Source organism: Neodiprion fabricii, chromosome 5 (genome assembly GCF_021155785.1).
Source record: "Neodiprion fabricii isolate iyNeoFabr1 chromosome 5, iyNeoFabr1.1, whole genome shotgun sequence".
In the NCBI taxonomy this organism is placed as follows: Eukaryota; Metazoa; Arthropoda; class Insecta; order Hymenoptera; family Diprionidae; genus Neodiprion; species Neodiprion fabricii.
The window spans coordinates 32,437,265-32,457,161 of record NC_060243.1 but is presented as its reverse complement, the minus strand read 5'-3'; the positions used below and the strand labels follow the sequence as shown (position 1 = coordinate 32,457,161).

The window sequence follows — 19,897 nt, the reverse complement described above, 5'->3', positions numbered from 1 at the left end:
GCATTGTTGGACACGGTGTCGGATTCATTGCTGCCAATTTTTTAGTTAGAGATTTTATTTTCGACGCATAGTATTGTTTATATTTATTTATTAAATACAATGATCTACACGCGTTTCACAAATGTTTTTTTTTTTCCTGGAGCGCTCAGTGTTCTTAGATTTTTCGTATAATGCATGAGCGGACTCTAGTGACTGAATTAAGAACCTCAAAGCGTTCCAACAAGCACCAAGGCACAGTGTTCGACCGGGTAACACAGTGTCACACTGTGTCTCCTTGCTGGAAAGCTCGCAAAAAGAATGCGGCCTTTGGAGACGAACATGCGAATAGTGAGAAAAATGTTAGTTTTGTCCAGAACGGTGTTTTCAGATACTGCATTGAAAAGCAGCGCTCTGATTCGCTACTGATGAGCGTTAAATATCCACTTCACCCATGTGACGAACCAATGACGGTGCTGCTTTTCCGACTGGCCGCGCTAGGCTTCGGAAAAGCGATGCGCTGATAGGCTATCGACGAAAATGAAAAATTGTAATATAAGTATTTAAATACGTGATTGATTCAACAAGTATGTGATTTTATATGTCACGCGCCCAGAGGTTTCTGATTGAAGTCTGTTTACAAAACATTAGGTTTTAGGCTATGATTTGACCTTTTCGATGGAATGAATGAAAAAAGCGATCGAATAGGTTTAAGATAACGAAAGGCTAGGACTGCCGTACGATCGAAAAGTAAGTGAATCTAAAAAAATAAAGAATGAGGTTAATTTGCACTGTCAAAGTAGATGCGAGTCGCATGTGTCCTGGAGCCATCCGGACCGGCATACAACGGCCGCGTGCTTCTACTTTGTCCTTCGGACGGCGGCCAAACCACAAGGACGAAATATGCCTGCTCCTGCAGTCCGCTCAGGACACAAAGGGGATGAGGTATAATGTAAGATATGAGATCCCATTACTCAACTTTAATAAAAGAGAATTTCTGATGCATGTTTTAAGTACGATAATTCAGCTTCGGTTTTACAGCTAAGATTTTACAACATCGCATACTAGAGCTGAATTACGACCAATGTACTGAAACTGTGCGTCAACAAAATTTTCACATAGTGAATGTAATTGATACCATTATTACTTATGCAGGTGGTTGGCAACATAGTGCATATATTCACAAAATTTATCAACGAAGGAAAATGCACAATACGTTTAAAAGAGCCGGCTCATGACTTGATAATTCAAGCGGACGCGCTTCTACTGAAGAGCTTTCTGCGTGTCATCAAACTGGCCTTTGTCAAGAATTCCTTTGAGCCAGTGCTCAAAGTGCCAGTCCTGAACGAGAAGTACTTTCGGCCTAAGGTCCAGACCAAATGCTTTGTTACGACAAATGCAGAATACCCGACACTCCAGGGTTTTCCTCGTACCACTCAGCATCTCTCTATTGTTGATCTTCAGAAAAAATCTTTCGATCGTCAGATCCTTCGACTCAACCAGCTCCGCTCCTTAGACTTATCTAAGAACTGCATACGTAGCCTGCCTGTGGAGCTTGGCTCCCTTCCTAACCTTGCAGAGCTTTGCCTTGCTGAAAATCAGCTTGGAAAATCACCTCCCAAGTCATGGGCATGGTTGAACGGACATGCGATAAAAAAAAATTTGATCACCTTGGACCTTGGAAGAAATGAGGTGATTTTTTATTTTTTTTTGCAAGAAAAACTTTTTCCAGAGTCTCGACTGCTAGTGATTATTGTTTCTACACGTTTCTTACTTTTTCAGCTCAGATGGATACCGCCATATATTGGGAAATTAATTGCTCTACGGACACTGAGCCTCAATCATAACCTGCTTTCATCACTACCATTCAATATTGGCTTTTTGTCTAGTTTAAGGTGGGCATTCAAAGTATTCTTTAGGTGATTATTTATTTCAGGATATTTTGTGTCCCTTGTATAGATTCTTCAGTCTCCAGGAAAATTTACTTGACATGCTCCCTGGAAGCGTGCAACGATTACATTTAGAAACTATCGACGTTTCTGGAAATACCTTTAACCCGCAAGGATTCGAGGGATGTAAAATTGATCCGTATAAATTAGATGTACCTGACCTCGTCGAAATCGCGGCTAAGGCTGTTCTCAGATCAAGGTAAATTTATATTACAAATAACTAGAGGAATTAGTATTTGAAATATAAATCATCAATAAATATTCATGCATTTTTAATTAAATTATTTGCTAAATCACCAATTTTATTGTTAGACTGAGGTATGGCCCCGAGACAATACCCCGAGGACTTGTTAAATATCTCGACGAAGCCCTTTACTGCGAATGTGGCGAGGCATGCTTCAATTATCATCTTCGCTCCATTATAATGTTCGACCTTCGCGCAATTGCCGAAAAATGCGTGTTGTCAATGGATCCTCGCATTCCATTGCGATGCATTTTCTGCTCCGAACGTTGCAGGTATAGACGGCTTTGACCGAAGATTAGCTGTATGTGTCTGTCTTGTTGACAAGATGACCTGGACTGGAGTCGTTCCGCCACCCTCTTCGTGTGTTCATTTACTCTGGTGAATTCACCACGAACTGTCGATAAATTTCTTACCGTATTGTTTTGTAAGATTTTTTGTCGCAACTAAAGTTTGATGTTGCGAGGTTTGGTTGTGATTTTTGTTTTTTTGCAAGCAGGCTACCTGGTGCGTTTTTTTTTGTGCACATTTATCTTCGATTTCCCGCTTTTCAGAGATATTGACTTCTGTAATTTTAGTTATTTAAGAGTACAGTGTTGGCAACTTTGCTATATCAGCTGGCCTGAACCGTTTTTCATTGGCTAATCTAAGTGCGATTTTCCGAACATCTAGCTTCTGTTATTGGTTGAAAACTGAAAAGCAAACTCAGCGATAAAATATAGAAATATATTTCGGTGGTACACGCCGATTGCAGCTAGTGAAATATATATTGCTAGCGGCCATCATAGTGTGAATTCTTTACACTATGGCGTCCGTCATGTAATATGGGTCGGCACATACGTAATATCTATACGTATGTATATACCGAAGTTTTCTCCTGATGTCTGAACGGTGCATTATCAACAACTCGAAATAACCTATAAGCCACGGGCTGATATTCTACTGTAAAAAACGCAAATGTATGTCATACAGCGCGGCCTACAGCGCTCCTTGCATGGCAAAGACTTCCTTTCAGCCACATGGAGCATGCTGCGCTATACTTTCGACAAATCCACTCATACGAGCAGGTGCGCGTCTCCAAGCGTAGACGAAGCATCCGCGCTGTTTTCCACTTCGGCATTTTTCGGTAAATAACATTAAAACAATGGTAGTTTCGTTATCGGTGAATTGTTGTCAATTTGTCGTGGCATTTGTCAGAATGTATTTTATGAATTATGTATTGTAAGAAATTTATCAGTAATTTAGAAGAACGTTCTGAGTATGTTCAAAATAAAAAAATTTTGCAATTATTTACGCAATTTTATTTTTCACGTACTGCCATCTACAATTGAGTTGGCTCATATATTTTTCATAAAATCTCGTCTCACAGTTCTTCTAATGTAAATTTGCTATTAATATATTCAACAACGTATTTCATGTACCACATTATTTCAGACGCTGCTAACAAGAACAGCTCAAAAAAAATAACCATGGACGATCGATTGGTTTGGATTGATATGGAAGTATGTATTCCAAATTTACATATTTTATTTTACAAGAATAAAAACGCATATCTTGATCTCGTGTCAAATTTTTAGAGAAAAAAAAATCACCATACCCAGTCCACAACGATTTTCATCTGTTTCAGATGACTGGGCTAAACGTAGAAAAGTGCCACATAATGGAAATTGCTTGTCTCATCAGTGACTCCAATCTTAACATTGTTAGCGACGATTTCCATGTTGTAGTACATCAGCCAGACGATATTCTTGAGGCCATGAATGACTGGTGCATAGCTCAGCATGCCAAGGTAGTGCGGAGTAACTAGCAGAGAAGCGCAAGAATTCTCAAACAAAATAAGCATAGCAACCAACAAATGACTTTGATATTCCAGACTGGTTTGACCGCCGAGTCTCGCGCCAGTAAGGTTTCATTGCGAGAAGCTGAAGAGCTTACACTAGAATTTTTAAAGACCAACGTACCTGAGAAACTGTGTCCTGTAGCAGGAAACAGCGTGTGGATGGATCGGGTGTTCATTCAAAAGTATCTGCCTCTAGTACACAACTACGTGCATTACAGGATCATCGACGTTTCGACTATCAAGGAACTCATGAGGTGATTTGTCGATTTTCATTGCTCACGTTTTTTTATCATATTAATTAGTTATTGTTCTTCCTTTTATGTTACTTTTTAGACGATGGTGTCCTAATCAATATGCCCGTGTACCCGCCAAGAAGTTCAACCATCGTGCCCTTGACGATATTAAAGAGAGTATAAATGAACTCAAGTATTACAAATCTCAGTTATTTGATGTTGCAAATTTAACGCACATTCTAGAACGACCGGAAAATTCTGAGGGCCGATAACATTCACAGAATGTACATACATCGTTTATCTGCAATTAGAAATTGCAACAATATTCTTGCAGCAGTTAATAATCTGGTAATACAGTTAATTTAAATTCTGACGACAACAATTCTCTTTTATTTATTTACAGAGACAGAGTGATACAAAATTGAAACCACACTGTGTACATATATTCAATTTAAATAAATGAATTTTAAAATCCGATATCCTTAAGTTTCTGGGTATTTCTCTATAATTTGACAATAAAATTCATGATTTTCGAAGATTTCCAGCCCCATGGTTAATCTCAGAAAGTTTCAAGAATTTGAATGTTTCCCAATTATTTGGTCATTTCGATTTTCAGAAATACCACCAATTTACACCCGGAAATTCCGCGCTTCTCGTCTATTTTCTTTTCACATCAAGTTTCTATGAGTATACCGTTAGCTAGGGTAGACCCCTATGATTTGCGCATGCGCATGGTGAATCGAACGTGCTACACGTGTTTGAATGAAGCTAGGCCAGATCGTAACGTACAGTAACGTAATATAACCTCTAAGTACAAGAAATATATTAATTCTTAAAAATCTTGGTAAATTTGACCAGAGATTACAAGTGCCTGTGAATGTTAGTCTTGAAGGATGCCGGTGATACAAAGGGTCGTGTAAGTACGAATCGATGTTCAATCTGTCCCGGAAACTCGTGCAAGCAAATATAACCTATAATATATCGGATATTTTTTCTTTCAGTAAACCAAAAACACGGAAAGGAAAAAAGGCACTGCTGAGTAGAGAGCCCAAAATCATCGAAGATGCGAAACAAACTTTGTTCATTAAGGGGAGCCGTAGTAGCGAGACTCTCAACAGTTGCGTGAAGGATTTGGTGAGCACTAGCGTCACTACTTTTCTTATGCTGCTAATTTTCATCAATGGTTATGATTGTTGTCAATTTTGCATATTTCTCAGTACGACTTGAAAAAACCAGATGCTAGGATGATGCAGAAAAAAAACAACATTCTGCCGTTCGAGGACGTTACACCGTTGGAACAGTTTTCCAGAAAACTGAGCTCCTCTCTCTTTGTCTTTACTTCCCACAATAAAAAGCATCCCAATAGTCTCATAGTTGGTAGAATGTTTGACAACAGTTTACTTGACATGGTTGAGTTCGGGGTCCAGGAATACGAAGGTCTTGCAAAGTTTAAAGTAGATAAAGTTTCCATGGGGATTAAACCGATCCTCATCTTCAACGGCGAACTGTTTGAGCACAATCGGGACTATTCTAGGATCAAGAGTCTTTTAGTAGATTTATTCCAGCGTGATAATGTTGAGAATATCAGATTGCAGGGGCTTGAACATACACTCAGTTTCACCGCTATAGATAATAAAATACAAGTACGGAGTTACAGGTACGTTGTATGAAATGAGAAGATATTTTGAATTGTTCAGTACACCTTTCCAAACATCAATTTATCTCCAAACCCACAGAATACTTTTGAAGAAATCTGGAAGCAGGATACCCAGGATCGAGTTAGAGGAGATTGGTCCACGTATGGAGTTAATTGTAAGACGCACAAAATTGGCTTCTGATGACCTGTACAAGCAGGCATGCAAGAAACCCAAGGAACTCAAGGTAAGCTCCTATGTTCTATAACTTGTCTGCGGGTTTATCTTATTGCTGGCGCACGTATTATCTCGACTTTTTATATCCCTTAATAGGTCAAAAAGAAAAAGAATATTTCTAAGGACACTTTGGGCACAATGCACGGAAAGATTCATATGGGCAAACAGAGGATACAGTCAATACAGACAAGGAAAATGAAGGGTCTTAAGAAAACGATGGGCGAAAGGAAGGCTGAGCGGAAAAGGAGGTCAAACCAAGAGGATGGAATGGAAGCAAAAAGAAGTAGAACCGACGGTGATGCCGTCGAGGGATAATAGATGCAAAATTCGACACATACTTGATTACTTGTGTTAATTTCAGTGATTTAATACTGATCAATACTTGACAATTCATGAATACATCTTATATGTACTGGTATATAAGGAGGGCCAGTAAGAAAATAGAGCGTAATTATTTTTAAAATTATCACGAACGTCACAAAATTTGGCTTTTCTTAGTGCTCGTGTACGAGAAGTTACCCTTTAATCGGCCTTTCGGTCCGTTTCAGACGAGCTAGGGAACGTACACAAATTGTTGAAGATATAATACTTGATGCTTCCCCTCCCCTGCCCCTCAATCTAAGGGATTGATATTTGCGTATCACGTGGGAACGAAGTCAACTTCGCAACTCCGTTTCGAACGCGATACAATCGAATATTCATACGTCATGTCTGTGATGAACTTCGCCCATTTTTCCGTCCATATTTCGTAAGCGCGGACCTTCTCCTCGTCTGGCATCGCGCTGTATTTTATAGAATTTAAGGCGAGCTGCTTCAGCGCCCGAATATCGGCGGAGCGTGACATTATGCCTACGAAAGCCTCGTAGAAGTCGTAGCTGAGACCGCGCGCGCCCCAAAGTCCAGGATCGTCTGCTGACAGAACGACAGGATAATCTCGAGCGAACAAAAAGCTTGCCGGATGATTTCGCATATCTCCAACTAGCGTGAGAACCTGGTTTGAGATCGGATTCACTTCGATTGCCACTTCACGCTCCACTGCCAGCTCTAAGACCCTCGGGTGCTTCAGCAATGCAAATCTGAAATAATGGAAGAAGTCTTAAAGGCTGCTAAGGAAGGTTTACAATGAGGTACTGTGACCTCAGCGAACGTTGAAACGAAAAAACGTAGAAGATCCCGTAAGGGTTACATCTTTGAGTTTCCTTCGTGGGATTAAACCGTTCGAGTTCCATGATGCTTACACGAAAGGTCCCATAGAAAAAAACCCATTGAAATGTAAACGTTCCAAAATCGATACACTTCTAAATTTATGTAGATAAAATTTATTTTACCCGTGACCGATTCTTGTCGCGTTGAGGAGGATAGCGTCAATCAGGTTTTCATCCGTGCTCAGACCGTTCCAATTTGTCTCACCGGCGTGGAGGAAGAGTCGGATGCTCGGAGAGACAGCCCTAAGCTTATCAACGAATCGGGCAAGCGGTTCACCCTTCTCCTCCTGGCCGACAAGGTCGAAACCTATCACGAAATCGGGGAATTCTTTCCGAAGTGCAGCAAAGGTGGTAAGATAATCATCCATCTGTCTATCATTCGCGTTTCTCAGAGGGGCATAAATTAGTCTAGTACCGATGAAGTCTGGGTGATCTTTGACGAACCTTGAAGAGTTGGAAACGGAAGTATAAGTAATGCGATTGTGGTTTGCAGCTAGCGTGCGACATTTTACTTGTTAGGGATAAAACTACCAGTGGTGATTTTTCCATAAATATGGAGGACTTGTTCGGGAAAAAAAAGTCTAAAATTGCACTTCATCTCCAATAACACACCCTTGATTTTTGTTCACAAAATTACCAAATGTTCTTGGGTCAAACTTTAATTTCTAAAATGATTTCTCTGCATCGGCATATGTCGTTGCTGAATTATCACCTCTGACAAGGTTTTAAAATTTCTACCCTTAGCTGCAGAATACATCATAATTCTTTGAAAACTAATAGAACGTGTGTTATTGGAGATCAGATACAACTTTATACACTTGTCTAGCAGCATAAGTGCGTTTTTAACCACTGCAGTTTTCTTTTTGTTCGGCAGAATGGTCGTTTAAAGTCTCAGCGTTACTATTACGTGAGACTTTACGACGTGAGGTAAAGCTTGCAAGTTATAGCCTTGTAAGAACCATGAAGATGAAAAAAAATGGATAAAATTTGTTTCTCACACGTGGATGGCTGGGAGAATGTAAAAAAAAGTTAGCATCTTATTTCGAGCAGCACTAAAACATGGAAAAGGTCGAAGTCTAAACGGAGTGAGTATCAACCGTTGGTCGAAACGTTGTGGAATGCCCTATAGACACCATATATTTATAATGGCGTCATAATTCTGGAAAAATCCTACCGTTCGGTCGTCTCCTTATACAGACGAGCAACCTCGATAGGGCCATATTGGTTCCCGTCAAGATCATAGAGAGTAGGAAGAGTGCTGCGCAGCTCGAGATAGAGTACATTGTCATCATAAAGCTCGGAAAGTCCTTGATAGTAGTAGTCTTCGTAAACGGGCAAGTAAGTGAGCATTGGTTCGATGGTAATGAAGATATTTTGAAATGCGATCCAGGCAACGTTTACGTTTGGATAGGCTTTAGCTGGGTCAGGGACTATCATGGTCATGGCCTGACGAATGCGAGTGTCAACTTCATCTTTTATGCTGCTATTCGCTCTGAGATCTGCGAGCAGCTCCCAACCTTCGGAAGAAGCGCACGTAACCTTCTTGTCCGCCACACGGCGGAACCTGAACTGAAATGAACCGTCAGCGGGTCGACAAACGTAGAGATCGTCGCGGAAGGTGATGTTCTCGAAGACGAAGTCGGCCGAGGTGAGCGCCGTATCGTGAATATGGAGTGCGGCGCCCTTCGGCATCTTCTCGATAATCTGGAAGGTCGAGGAACCCCGAACCTCGTCGACAACCGTGAGAAAGTTCCGAGCCGGCAAGAAGCTGCTTGGGTCAACGAAGCCTTCGTCTACTTCCTCCTCCTTTGCCGCCATTAGGATGTTGTTCGCTGCTCGCTCTCCGTACTCGAAATGCATCCGCCCACCCAGCGAAACCTGAGACTCCTCGATCAGGAATCGACTTCGTTGTGCCCAGTAGTTGTCATCGGAACTTGGCTCGGAGGCCGGCGCCCCTGTGCTCGTGCCGATGAATATGCAGAGCGAAAGACATCGCCACCATAGTCCATTCATCGTTGTTCAAGACCTGCAGTCGGATTCGCAGAGATAAGGAGAGACCGGAGGTTGAATTCCTTCGTCGGTAAACGCTCGACGGCAACTGAGCCCCCGGAGTCCAACGGTTTGTTGGTTTTGACCACTGACTCGTGGCCTTGGCGCCGCATCCAGCTAGCTAAAATATCAACGAATCGTTTTGTACGCGGGTTATACGCGATGCTTCGCGCAACACGGGTTTGATTAAACATCTGCTCATATCTCCCGAGCACGCTAAAGTCTAATCAGAAGAACGATAGCCGTTCGATCTTGACGTATGATCTATGGACGTAATAATTTTGTATGCTGTACATGTAATCTTGATGTCTTTTTTATGCTGTACACGTCAACGTGCCAATTGTAGGACGTTATTGTTGATCGGTTCACGATAATCGACATGTGGCAACAATTCTGTCATGATTAACAGTGTGGGCTATTTGCGTATTTTCGCAAACTAAGGTATGTGCTAATGTTGTCGCTATGTCTTGTATACATCCTCCCTCCAGTGACGCTGAAAACCCAAACAGATGGTGCTGATACAGTCCTACGTATGCATATAAACCGACTGCACACTCGCCAATAGCGCCTATGTTTTATGCCTATGCTCACAGCTAGTTCATGGGTGAAAAAATGAGCGAAATGCTTCTTTCGGATTTAAAGTTGAATGTCGCAACCCTGGCGGATCCGGTTCCACCGTGTTATTACAGTGTTTTTTCAGTGGATCCTAAAATCAGTGATCTTAGGCAATCACTTAAATTCCACTCAATTCTTCGGTGTAGTTGTGATATTTTTTCACTGCAATTTTATAATACTTTCTAATTAAAATAAGTTGCTGTCACTTTTATACCTGTAAAATACAATTATTTTAAAAATTAGGCAGATTTTGAATGTTTTGTAGAAATAATTACTCTTCCTTTAAAAATTACAAATAAAATTTCATGATTAATATTGGTGATTTTTATATTTGCTAAATTAATGATTGATTATCGAAAATTTTTATCTCGGTGATTTTTCGGTGGAACTTGGTATGCTTTCAATGCACTTACAATGAAAATGCAGTGTAAAAGAATTCTCTATTTCATCGTGAAATCTAATCATAATCGAAGTGAAATCTAACAATAAGTGTAAAGTTTAGTTCAATTTCAGTGGGACGGAATCCTTGAGAGTTCAAAGTATGAGCGGATAATTCCGATATTCAGTACGCCTACAATACACTCGAACAAGAAATATCGAATTTAAATTTGGGTGAAACAATAAATTCCCGATAGGGGCCGTTCATTAATCACGTGATCTTTTTTTAAGCATTTTTCAACCCCTCCTCCCCCTTGGTGATACGTGGTGAGGTTTAAGACTACCCCCCTACCCCCCACCCAACATCACGTGTATTTTTAGTATCTAAAAAAAATCTAAAATTTTTCAGAATATCTTAGAATATTATCCCAAGTACAGATATAAAATATAATCTGATTTTATTCTGATATTAAGGACCATGATAAAAATGTCTAGATAGAAAGGTTAATAATGAAAAAATAAATACACGTGATATCTTATTACACCCCCCCCCCCCCCTTTTGACATTTCGTGATTTTTGTCAAACCCCCCCCCCCCCCCCCCCCTTCAAGCCTCACGTGATTAATGGACGGCCCCATAGTGTATTTAAATAATATAATAAAATTACAGCGAATGGGGATATTATTTTTTTTTTGGTAGAGTTGAATGATATAAAATTATGAATAATATACGAATATACTAATAACCGATTTATTAATTTCTTACACCACTCTTCGGCAAATGATATTTGATTCGTGACGACTCAGATGATAAGACGACTAAAGTGCGTTCAGTATTTGCGTATGATGCGTATGATTCTTCGAAATGGATATCGAGGAAAGCGGCCATTAATCACGTGAGGCTTGAAAGGGCGGGGGGGGTTGACAAAAATCACGAAATGTCACAAGGGGGGGGGGGGGGTGTAATAAGATATCACGTGTATTTATTTTTTCATTATTAACCTTTCTATCTAGACATTTTTATCATGGTCCTTAATATCAGAATAAGATCAGATTATATTTTATATCTGTACTTAGGATAATATTCCAAGATATTCTGAAAAATTTTAGATTTTTTTTAGATACTAAAAATACACGTGATGTTGGGTGGGGGGTAGGGGGGTAGTCTTAAACCTCACCACGTATCACCAAGGGGGAGGGGGGGTTGAAAAATGCTTAAAAAAAGATCACGTGATTAATGGACGGCCCCAAAAGCAAACTCGTCGCCTATTGAGGTTATCGCCGGAACAGATATAAATACCGAACGCATTAACATATGGTCAATCTGACAGACTGTTTGTTAGTTTTAGACTTGGAGGCGTTTTCACAGTAAGTGGAAAGAGAATGATATGGATTCGTCAATTCCTCATAAGGTAAGTGTACCAGTTATTGATCCTGTCCCAATTACTGATATTTTTTGGTTATATTGGTTTGATCCTCAGTTCTAAAAGTACGAAAAAAATTATTTATAGTGTCTAACCTTCCAGCAATTGGTTTTAGTCATCGAGAAATTCAAAATTTGTGTCGTCAAGTTATAATTTTGGATGATAAAAGGATCCATAATTGGATCTAAACGTGTCAATAACCGGTACACTTACTTCACGTAGAACGATTTAGTCGAACTTTGGTAGAGAATTTCAAACTAGCTTCCAAGGGGTGAAGCACTCGTAAATCATGATTTTTTAAAGCCAAAATAAGTTGGAATAAGTCTAGCTTTTATTTACCAAGTACTGCTTAACGCTTTATAGCGTATTTCCTTTCTATTTAACGTATCCTTAATACGATAAGAAGAAATTCATGTATAAATAAAATTGTGCCAAATCGATCGGTAAGAAGAAAATCGCGGCGAATAACTGTGCAGTTCCGTGCAAACATGAAAGAATCCAAGATAAATTAAAATAAACGACGGCTAAGGATAAATAGCGTTCGATAGCATTTGAATCTCTCCGCGTCTCTCAGTGTTCGTAGAGCGTAGGGAAATATCGGAATATTCGGGCCTTCTGCGGTTTTATTTTCGAAAAATTCAACACAAGATTTGATTTTACGAACCAAAAAAACCCCACGACACAAATTATGTTAAAATTGGCATTTTGGCCGCACATGCCAGCGACCATTTTTGCAAAAATTTTTTGTCCACTACTAACGCGATTTTCAATAAATTTTCGTCCATTTCGTTTTTAAATAATTCAACGTATGATTCGTAATCACTGACTTCAAAAACCCCTCTACATGAATTTACTTGCGAATTCACGGATGCAATTTTCGGAAAAGTTGTCAAGAGTCGTAATCAGCGTCCCTAACAATCTAGGGATACAAAAGTTTACAAAAATTCGACACAAATAATATATCATGTAACAAGGAGGCTCCGTCTTTTTGATCCAAGCATTATAAGCTTGCAATATGAGCCGTAAATGAACACGTATGTGAGCCGAAAGCGAGTATTCTAATTGTGCAAGCCGCAGTCGAATATTGCGAATACGCGAGGCGAAAAAATCTTTGCCTTCTTCTTGCACACGATTGCCTATATAATATGAGTGTGTTACGCGTTTTTCCACAAAGCACGAAATTGAGGTTATGGTCGCCAAATATCAGAATTCTTTGCGATAGCGCGTGCGCATGCGCTTCAACTTGTAGGGGTTAACAGTGGCCTTTTTTCTACTCCGCGCATGCGCTTTCGCAGACTCATTTTATCGTTACAGAAACGGATACTTTGTGTATGGAAAACTAGAAAAATAAAAATTAATCTCTTTCTTCTGCAGATGCATTCAAATTAATTAATATGATCGAAAGGAATAAAACAATTGTAGCATGTCTATTATACAAGTGAATAAATAATATTGCACGTATTGTATACAGAGAATAGTATTAACGAACGTATGAGCTATTTGAGAGATAATCCTGGGTTGATAAGGGAAAAATCACTTGAGTTAGTCCGACTTACGCACATATAGCGGCACAAGCGTTGACTAACGCCTCGATAGCATACCAACCGACAAAAATCACACAAATGCTTCATAATTTAATAGATTTCAGCGGTGTAAATCTCGAAAAATCATATATATTACACCGTCGTATCAGGCGAAATGTTGTCTCAATGATTTCGAAGTGCTTTACCCCTCGCTAGCTTCCACTATAATTTTTCTATGGATTTTTACGTCTGATTTGAAATTAGCTCTGTTATTCCCATAGAGTATTTTTTTTTCATTACTCATATTCACATCAGCTATTATAATAATTTACTGAATATTTTCGCACAGGTGTGCATATCCTACTCCTTCCTGCTGCCAAGCTGCTTCTGCACGCTGATGACAATCATGTGCAGGTTGCGATTTGTTTGTCTTTTGCTATTCATTTTCCGGAGCTTAGTCTCGAGCGAAGAATTGCCGACACTGCAATCAGGCCCCGATGACGATTTATACTGGTCCCGTCGAGATCAAATCCTGGTTGAAGAGTCGCGGATTTCGCTGGGAGGGCAGCTGAATTTCGAATATGGAGAACGGGAAGCGAACGACGTCCTAATGGCGGCAAAATGGGCGGAGATCGATCGAGGGTTTCGTGACCCGTCAAGCTTCTTACCGGCCCGCAACTTCCTCTCCGTTGCCGACGAGATCCGACGCTCGCCGACGTTTCGGATGATCCAGGCGATGCCGAAAGGGGCCGCACTCCACGTCCACAGCCACGCGTTCGTCTCGACGGACTTTGTCTTCGGGAATATCACTTTCCGCGACAACCTCTACATTTGCCGACCCCCCGATGGCTCATTTCAGTTTGAGTTCCGTCGCTCAGGGGGCTCAGAAGTTACTTGCGCCTCTTCCAATGGATGGGAACTACTTGCTGAACTCAGGGCGAATGCGAGCATCGTGAAAGACGTTAACACTCGTATTCGTGATGCCATGATCGTCCCGGACCCCGCCACAGCTTACTGCGACATAAATGCTAGCTGGACCGCCTTTAGGAATGTCTCTAAGACCATTCGATCACTTCTCGTTTACAAACCCGTCTTAGAGGACTACGTATACCAGGGTCTTACCGAACTCTACAGAGATAATGTTTTTTACATCGAGCTCCGTATTACTTTCCAAAACCTTTATGATCTTGACGGGAATGTATATGGCCCCCTCGATATAGTTCGATTATACAAAAACACCACCGACAGGTAGTATTATTTGAAATGTTCAGATATTTGCATTTACATATTCTGATTAGCTCTCTGACAGTAAAAGAAGGACCACTGCGAAATCCTTTTTAATAATTATTTTCCGCATAAAAGTACAAAGTCATGTGAAGTACCTATAAATTTCAAAGGTTATTATACTGCCGACGAGTAACTCTTCATCGTCGCAATCGTTTCACTGAATCACTTCTCCGAAACAGGTCCTTCTTTCTAAGTTGGAACGACAACTTCAAAGTATACTAACTGTGTACTGCAACCACATCACGTCCTTTATTATTATTCAAAGGTTTATCAGGGATCACCCGGACTTCGTCGGTGCCAGACTAATCTTCGCTCCCAGGAGATCTGGTAGTGAGGCAAGGGAGCAAATAAAACAGTACTTTGTCACCTTTGCCGCTGTTCAAAAAGAGTTTCCAGATTTTGTGGTCGGCTTTGATACCGTTGGTCAAGAGGATACAGGTCACCCTCTAACATGGCTTCTCAAAGAGCTCAGAACCATTGCTCCGAGCACTCGATTCTTCTTCCACGCTGGCGAGACAAACTGGAATGGTCTAAGCACCGATGGAAACCTCATTGATGCTGTTCTTCTCAACACGACGAGAATCGGTCACGGGTAACAAAGTTATTTGCTCTACAAGAACTTTGAAGTTCGCAAGTTGGTCGAACTTGTGCCAATGAGCGTTCTCTTTATGGGAATTTTGCGTTAGTGATACGTACAATATTCCCAACCGGGTTAACTCTTTCTGTCACAGAAGCCACTATAGTAGCACACTTGTTTTTATCATTTTTTTATATTCAATGCAAAATCCTGAATTTTTTTGCATTTTCAAAACTGACTGCCTGATTGAAAGGGTTAATACAACGAGAAAAATTCAAATGTACCTTTCTCACTGAATCTTTTTTTGTTTTGTTATAATGTTTGTAAGGTCACAGTTTTTGATCGATACTTTTCTTGGTATTCTTTAAGAATTCTTCCATCATTTCAGATTCGCCGTATCGAAGCACCCGAGGGTATTAGAACTGGTAGTGGAGCGTGAAGTGGCGATCGAAGTGAATCCGATATCGAACCAAGTCCTTTGTTTTTGCGGTGATATGCGGAATCATCCCGCAAGCTTCCTATTCGCTCGAAACTACCCGGTCGTGGTTTCCTCGGATGACCCTGCGATTTGGGGAGCATCCGGTCTTAGCTACGACTTCTACGAGGCTTTTGTCGGCATCATGTCGCGCTCCGCCGACATTCGAGCACTTAAGCAACTTGCCATAAACTCCATAAAGTATAGCGCGATGCCAAATGAAGAGAAGAACCGTGCTTATGCAATTTGGCAGGATAAATGGGCGAAGTTCATCACAGACTTGGGTCAACGATCAGGAGCCCCGATTATTATACAGACATAACTTCCTGGCCGTTCCATTTTTAGTTCAATCGTCCACCACAGATAGCAATTCTGCGAATTGCAGCCAAACTGTTTTCGTTCTCGGGGTGGCGTGAGACATCAGACCGATATCATTTCACGGTATTAACCTAACACGCGGCGTCAATAAGTTTATATGTATACTAATTACTTTACTAATAAAACCGAATACTTGTAAATCCATATTCTGTACCTCAGATTCTTCATTTTAACTTTTCGATAGTCAGTCTAAAGAGTTCAGAGATGCCGATGCGTATTAGCGTTCTCGGAATACTCGACATGGATTTTTGTAACGAATTATCCATGGTAAGTGCGTGTCGGTAACCGGCAAGAACTTACCATCACGTAAGCTGTGGGTAATGTAGAGCCAATCTGCCGTACCGTGGTATCGTTTTTTCACTTACAGATAGACACGATAAATTAGCATCTAACGACAAGTGTCTTTTTTTCTTGTAGGTCACGGTCGATAAACCGTATTTTGAAACTATCAATCGAATTTGAAATTTATTAAACGCATTCGTTAAACATGTGTAAAAATTGTCACGCAGACTGGGATATGCAATAATCAATGAATATAGGTTGAAAGCGAAATTTACCGTACCGAGGTCGGACGGTTTTTCACTTACCGATAGACACAGCAAATGAGCATCTAATGGTAAAGTGAAATTTCCCTTTTCTATAGGTTACGGTTGACGAACCGTATTTCGAAACTATCAATCGAATTCGAAATTTGTAAACACATTTGTTAAGCACATGTAAAAATTGTCACGTAGACTGGGCTGAGTAACAAGCAATGACTATACGTCGAAACTGATTTCAAGTTGCGGGACTCCTGTATTTAAAGAAAACTTTGAGGAGAAACATCGTCCTACCGTCTTGGGGATGCTGCATTTTCAATGAAAGAAAAGCCGAAGAATAAATGCCTGCGAAATGCAGAAATAAAAGGTCTGAGACAGTGTGCGGCATTCGAAGCAAGTCGGCGAAGGGGTGAGAAGGGTTGTAATATCCGGTGCGATACCAGCCCTCTAATTTTCGAGTAATTATACATTTTACAGTCTCTCTGTCTACTTTTCTTCATTTACGCTCGTCTCCCTTCTACGCAGCTCCTATAAGCACAATGATTTATTCTTCATAGTTCTATCCAGATTCCCTCCTATATTTTTTACAACCCAACCTAATATAATTTTCAACACTTTCACCACTTCTCGGATTAAAATTTTTCTATGAAACAATAGAATAATTGTTAGACTTACCTGAATGTAAATAATGGTTTAATAGCTGATCGAAAAAGCCTTTTTGCACCTTGAAACCCGCGTCTTCGTGTTTGCAGGCAGCAACGCCGGCTGGTTGAAAAGCCCGGGAAAGTTGTTGCCACGCCAGTCACGTTCGAGGGCTGGATTTCCGAATTGATAAAAAGTTTGGTCGCACCTCTACTCGCCGTCCACTATATATTACATATTATATTATCGATATATGAATATAGAAAAGCACGAGGGGTAAGAATATCCGAAAACGGCGAAGGGATTTCGACGCTATGTCGTCTGATTCTTGTATTCACTTTGTGTATGGGTAGGTATACGGACGGACCCTGCGTGTACGGGATCCCTTGGGTTATGGGGTGAGCGTCGCAGGCACCGTATTCAACGCAAATAAAAATATATCCGCTACCCTTACGCAAAATATCACCATTTCATCCTCCTTGGCGAGATTTTGTGATGCGACTCTTACCTGCGAAGATTAATCATGATCGGTGGGAGTAGTCTGAGGATTTTAATAAGGGTGTAGTTTATCAGAATTTCGTGAATCGTGTGTAAACCTCGCGAGTGCAATAATGATACACATCTAATTCGGGGTCGCAGGAAATGCTGTTGTAGTACAATTTTATCGTACCGGGATCGAGATATTCAGACAACAAAACGACACGCCAAGATCAGCAGAGCGAAGCGGTGCAAACTTTTGGTAACCCTAAATCTCGAGGCCTTGGCTTATGCTTCGTAATATCGTATAATATCGCACCAGTTGGGGTATAATTAAAGCGAAAGTGTCTTTTAAACAGCCCGAGGTGATTGCGCCAAGTAGATCCGAACTTCACTTCCAAAACACAAGCGGGTAACCGCGTAGCCGCGATCCCAGCAACACTGAGATTTTAGCTCGAAAATTGGCAAGATGAGGGTGGAGAAGAATTACGGACATGTTTTGGAAAACTTAAAAAAATACTTCACCGACGGGCTTCGCACTTTCGTTATGCAAAGTGTCGGGCTCCTTGAGGATCGCAATTGCGGATAACGTCTCTGAAAATAAAGAGAGTGAGAGAGAGAGGGAGGGGGAGGGGGTCAATTTTTAGCGGCATTGGGCAGGATTGGTATTGAGGGGGGGGGGGGGGGGGGGGGGGATTTTGAGAGTCTACAGAAGCGAGCGACTCGACCCTCAGCCCCGTTTTCCCGGGGATTATAAGGCCGCGAGGGGGGCTTGCCTCGTGTAATCAGTAATCAAATTTATTAGTTTCTATTGTCTTGGGGGTGAAGAAATTCTTTTCCGATTTTATGGCGTGGAAAGACGATATAATAAGGAGCGGAGAAGCTCGCCTCAGCTTCCATGCCCGCTTCCAGAAACTGGGCTGCGAGTAACGAGGGAATAAGAATGGGCTTTTTCGGCCTGGGGGATGGTTACCCGCCAACGTTTTTAAGATTTAGTGGACGCTCCACTAGCCGGCAACTTCTCGCCGGTCTCTCCGGAACGAGCCGTTAGCGATGCTGGAGATGATGAAAAAAACGAAATTAAAAAAAAAAAAAAAAAAAAAAGACGACCCGCGACGCTGAGTTCTTCAACAAAAATTCCGCATCTCAAGGTCACCTTCCCACACGATTTCTTTCCGTTCGGTGAATTAAACGACTTTAAACGTAAGATTAGAAAATAGACTCAAGGGACACAATGTCAAGTATTTAAAAACACGAAAATTTATTTACAAATGTAGAAATGTAGTTTTACTGAAACTGACCAACTTATGTTTTGGTTTTTATATTTTGACCTGTCTATACTTCAAAATTCTACATTTTAAAATCCTATGAGATATGGATCTTTGTGTATTCGGAAATCCGATACTGAGACCTTTCAATTTCTGATCCATTCACATTTGTACCCCCACCGAAATCGATCTGAGTTCAAATTGAAGCCGTGATAAGGAATCTGTTGACTCTTTAGGAACGAAGCTGCGCAGAGAGTTACAAGCGGCGTTTGCAAAAAATAATACATAATATCTTGCAATAAAAATAAATATCTTTCCCCCTCCGCGTACGTGTAGTTCGAAAGTTTTTGGGGTGAACATGGCGCGTACCTGCCTCCAGAGTTTTATGCGTCTGCTGCTACGTGGAGGCGTGTGTGTGAGTGCATGGGTATGTGCCTAAGCTCCATAACGATATATAAAGCCCATATATTTCCCGAATAAAATATATTTTTAAATCTGAGGGTCTAAACGACCAATAAACTCGAAACACAATGTCGCCTTCCCGCCACCCTCGCGGACTGAAAATTTCAGGGATAACGCATGTTTCTTAAATATCTGCTTAGTATTGACGACGGAATTTTTCATTCTCCTTTTTACCCCTCTCCTCTGCGTCACGGTCGTTTTCGTCCCGAAGTTGAACAAATTCTCGCAACTTTTTTTCTGCCCAACCATCAAACTCAACGATCCTCATCTCGGCCCCTGATCAACGTGATGATGTTTTTAACACGCCAATTCGGAGATTAATTCGCATTATTTAAAATGATACCATCCCTCGAGCTGTTTACGATCGGTCGATAAAAATTTATCACCTTCGTGAAAAAGTAAGGTAATAATGTCGATAATAATAATTCGTTGAAAGAATAGAAACTAGTCTTATCCCGAGTCAGACAGAGTGTAAGCCAATCTATAACG

The 19,897-nt window shown here is 40.8% G+C and overlaps 5 protein-coding genes across 8 annotated transcripts; 4 read left to right on the top strand and 1 right to left on the bottom strand.

The window, feature by feature from the left end:
- Window positions 1-339: 339 nt before the first annotated feature.
- On the top strand, window positions 340-2,632 carry LOC124182759 (leucine-rich repeat protein 1). Of its 2 annotated transcripts, XM_046570410.1 has the most exons (6): window positions 342-726; window positions 780-928; window positions 1,132-1,668; window positions 1,759-1,871; window positions 1,936-2,124; window positions 2,238-2,632. In XM_046570410.1, exons 2-6 carry the CDS (start codon window positions 791-793, stop codon window positions 2,455-2,457), a joined length of 1,197 nt encoding a protein of 398 aa, XP_046426366.1. In that variant the 5' UTR covers window positions 342-726; window positions 780-790; the 3' UTR covers window positions 2,458-2,632. The 2 variants fall into 2 exon arrangements, with proteins under 2 accessions (XP_046426365.1, XP_046426366.1); XM_046570409.1 differs by having other exon boundaries at window positions 340-928.
- A 129-nt stretch (window positions 2,633-2,761) lies between these two features.
- LOC124182765 (oligoribonuclease) lies at window positions 2,762-4,714 on the top strand. The gene is made up of 5 exons (XM_046570418.1): window positions 2,762-3,292; window positions 3,601-3,668; window positions 3,794-3,955; window positions 4,040-4,260; window positions 4,340-4,714. The coding sequence occupies exons 1-5, from the start codon at window positions 3,124-3,126 to the stop codon at window positions 4,509-4,511; spliced, it is 792 nt and encodes a 263-aa protein (XP_046426374.1). The 5' UTR covers window positions 2,762-3,123; the 3' UTR covers window positions 4,512-4,714.
- Window positions 4,715-4,969: 255 nt separating this feature from the next.
- LOC124182762 (ribosome production factor 2 homolog) lies at window positions 4,970-6,576 on the top strand. Its single transcript, XM_046570414.1, has 5 exons — window positions 4,970-5,155; window positions 5,241-5,373; window positions 5,457-5,896; window positions 5,976-6,120; window positions 6,207-6,576. The coding sequence occupies exons 1-5, from the start codon at window positions 5,133-5,135 to the stop codon at window positions 6,423-6,425; spliced, it is 960 nt and encodes a 319-aa protein (XP_046426370.1). The 5' UTR covers window positions 4,970-5,132; the 3' UTR covers window positions 6,426-6,576.
- On the bottom strand, window positions 6,453-9,549 carry LOC124182757 (adenosine deaminase 2-like). 2 transcript variants are annotated; one of them, XM_046570406.1, is made up of 4 exons: window positions 8,490-9,549; window positions 7,439-7,759; window positions 7,102-7,186; window positions 6,815-7,019 (listed from the first exon to the last, which is right to left on the bottom strand). In XM_046570406.1, the coding sequence occupies exons 1-4, from the start codon at window positions 9,326-9,328 to the stop codon at window positions 6,960-6,962; spliced, it is 1,305 nt and encodes a 434-aa protein (XP_046426362.1). In that variant the 5' UTR covers window positions 9,329-9,549; the 3' UTR covers window positions 6,815-6,959. The 2 variants fall into 2 exon arrangements, with proteins under 2 accessions (XP_046426361.1, XP_046426362.1); XM_046570405.1 differs by having other exon boundaries at window positions 6,453-7,186; window positions 8,490-9,537.
- A 2,117-nt stretch (window positions 9,550-11,666) lies between these two features.
- LOC124182756 (adenosine deaminase 2-like) lies at window positions 11,667-16,147 on the top strand. Of its 2 annotated transcripts, none has more exons than XM_046570403.1 (4): window positions 11,667-11,768; window positions 13,653-14,551; window positions 14,856-15,182; window positions 15,556-16,147. In XM_046570403.1, the coding sequence occupies exons 1-4, from the start codon at window positions 11,745-11,747 to the stop codon at window positions 15,962-15,964; spliced, it is 1,659 nt and encodes a 552-aa protein (XP_046426359.1). In that variant the 5' UTR covers window positions 11,667-11,744; the 3' UTR covers window positions 15,965-16,147. The 2 variants fall into 2 exon arrangements, with proteins under 2 accessions (XP_046426359.1, XP_046426360.1); XM_046570404.1 differs by having other exon boundaries at window positions 11,711-11,768; window positions 13,762-14,551.
- The last annotated feature ends 3,750 nt before the right edge of the window (window positions 16,148-19,897 follow it).

Coding starts and splice junctions, on each gene's coding strand:
- LOC124182759 (XM_046570409.1), top strand. CDS start 752: ATGAGGTTAATTTGCACTGTCAAAGTAGATGCGAGTCGCATGTGTCCT. Junction 929..1,131: donor CAAAGGGGATGAGGTATAAT/GTAAGATATGAG, acceptor TTACTTATGCAG/GTGGTTGGCAACATAGTGCA. Junction 2,125..2,237: donor AAGGCTGTTCTCAGATCAAG/GTAAATTTATAT, acceptor TTTTATTGTTAG/ACTGAGGTATGGCCCCGAGA.
- LOC124182765 (XM_046570418.1), top strand. CDS start 3,124: ATGTATGTCATACAGCGCGGCCTACAGCGCTCCTTGCATGGCAAAGAC. Junction 3,293..3,600: donor TTCCACTTCGGCATTTTTCG/GTAAATAACATT, acceptor ACATTATTTCAG/ACGCTGCTAACAAGAACAGC. Junction 3,956..4,039: donor GCATAGCTCAGCATGCCAAG/GTAGTGCGGAGT, acceptor TTGATATTCCAG/ACTGGTTTGACCGCCGAGTC.
- LOC124182762 (XM_046570414.1), top strand. CDS start 5,133: ATGCCGGTGATACAAAGGGTCGT. Junction 5,156..5,240: donor CCGGTGATACAAAGGGTCGT/GTAAGTACGAAT, acceptor TTTTTCTTTCAG/TAAACCAAAAACACGGAAAG. Junction 6,121..6,206: donor AGAAACCCAAGGAACTCAAG/GTAAGCTCCTAT, acceptor ATCCCTTAATAG/GTCAAAAAGAAAAAGAATAT.
- LOC124182757 (XM_046570405.1), bottom strand. CDS start 9,328: ATGAATGGACTATGGTGGCGATGTCTTTCGCTCTGCATATTCATCGGC. Junction 7,760..8,489: donor TATAAGGAGACGACCGAACG/GTAGGATTTTTC, acceptor CAACTCTTCAAG/GTTCGTCAAAGATCACCCAG. Junction 7,187..7,438: donor GCGACAAGAATCGGTCACGG/GTAAAATAAATT, acceptor CCATTATTTCAG/ATTTGCATTGCTGAAGCACC.
- LOC124182756 (XM_046570403.1), top strand. CDS start 11,745: ATGGATTCGTCAATTCCTCATAAG. Junction 14,552..14,855: donor TACAAAAACACCACCGACAG/GTAGTATTATTT, acceptor TATTATTCAAAG/GTTTATCAGGGATCACCCGG. Junction 15,183..15,555: donor ACGACGAGAATCGGTCACGG/GTAACAAAGTTA, acceptor CCATCATTTCAG/ATTCGCCGTATCGAAGCACC.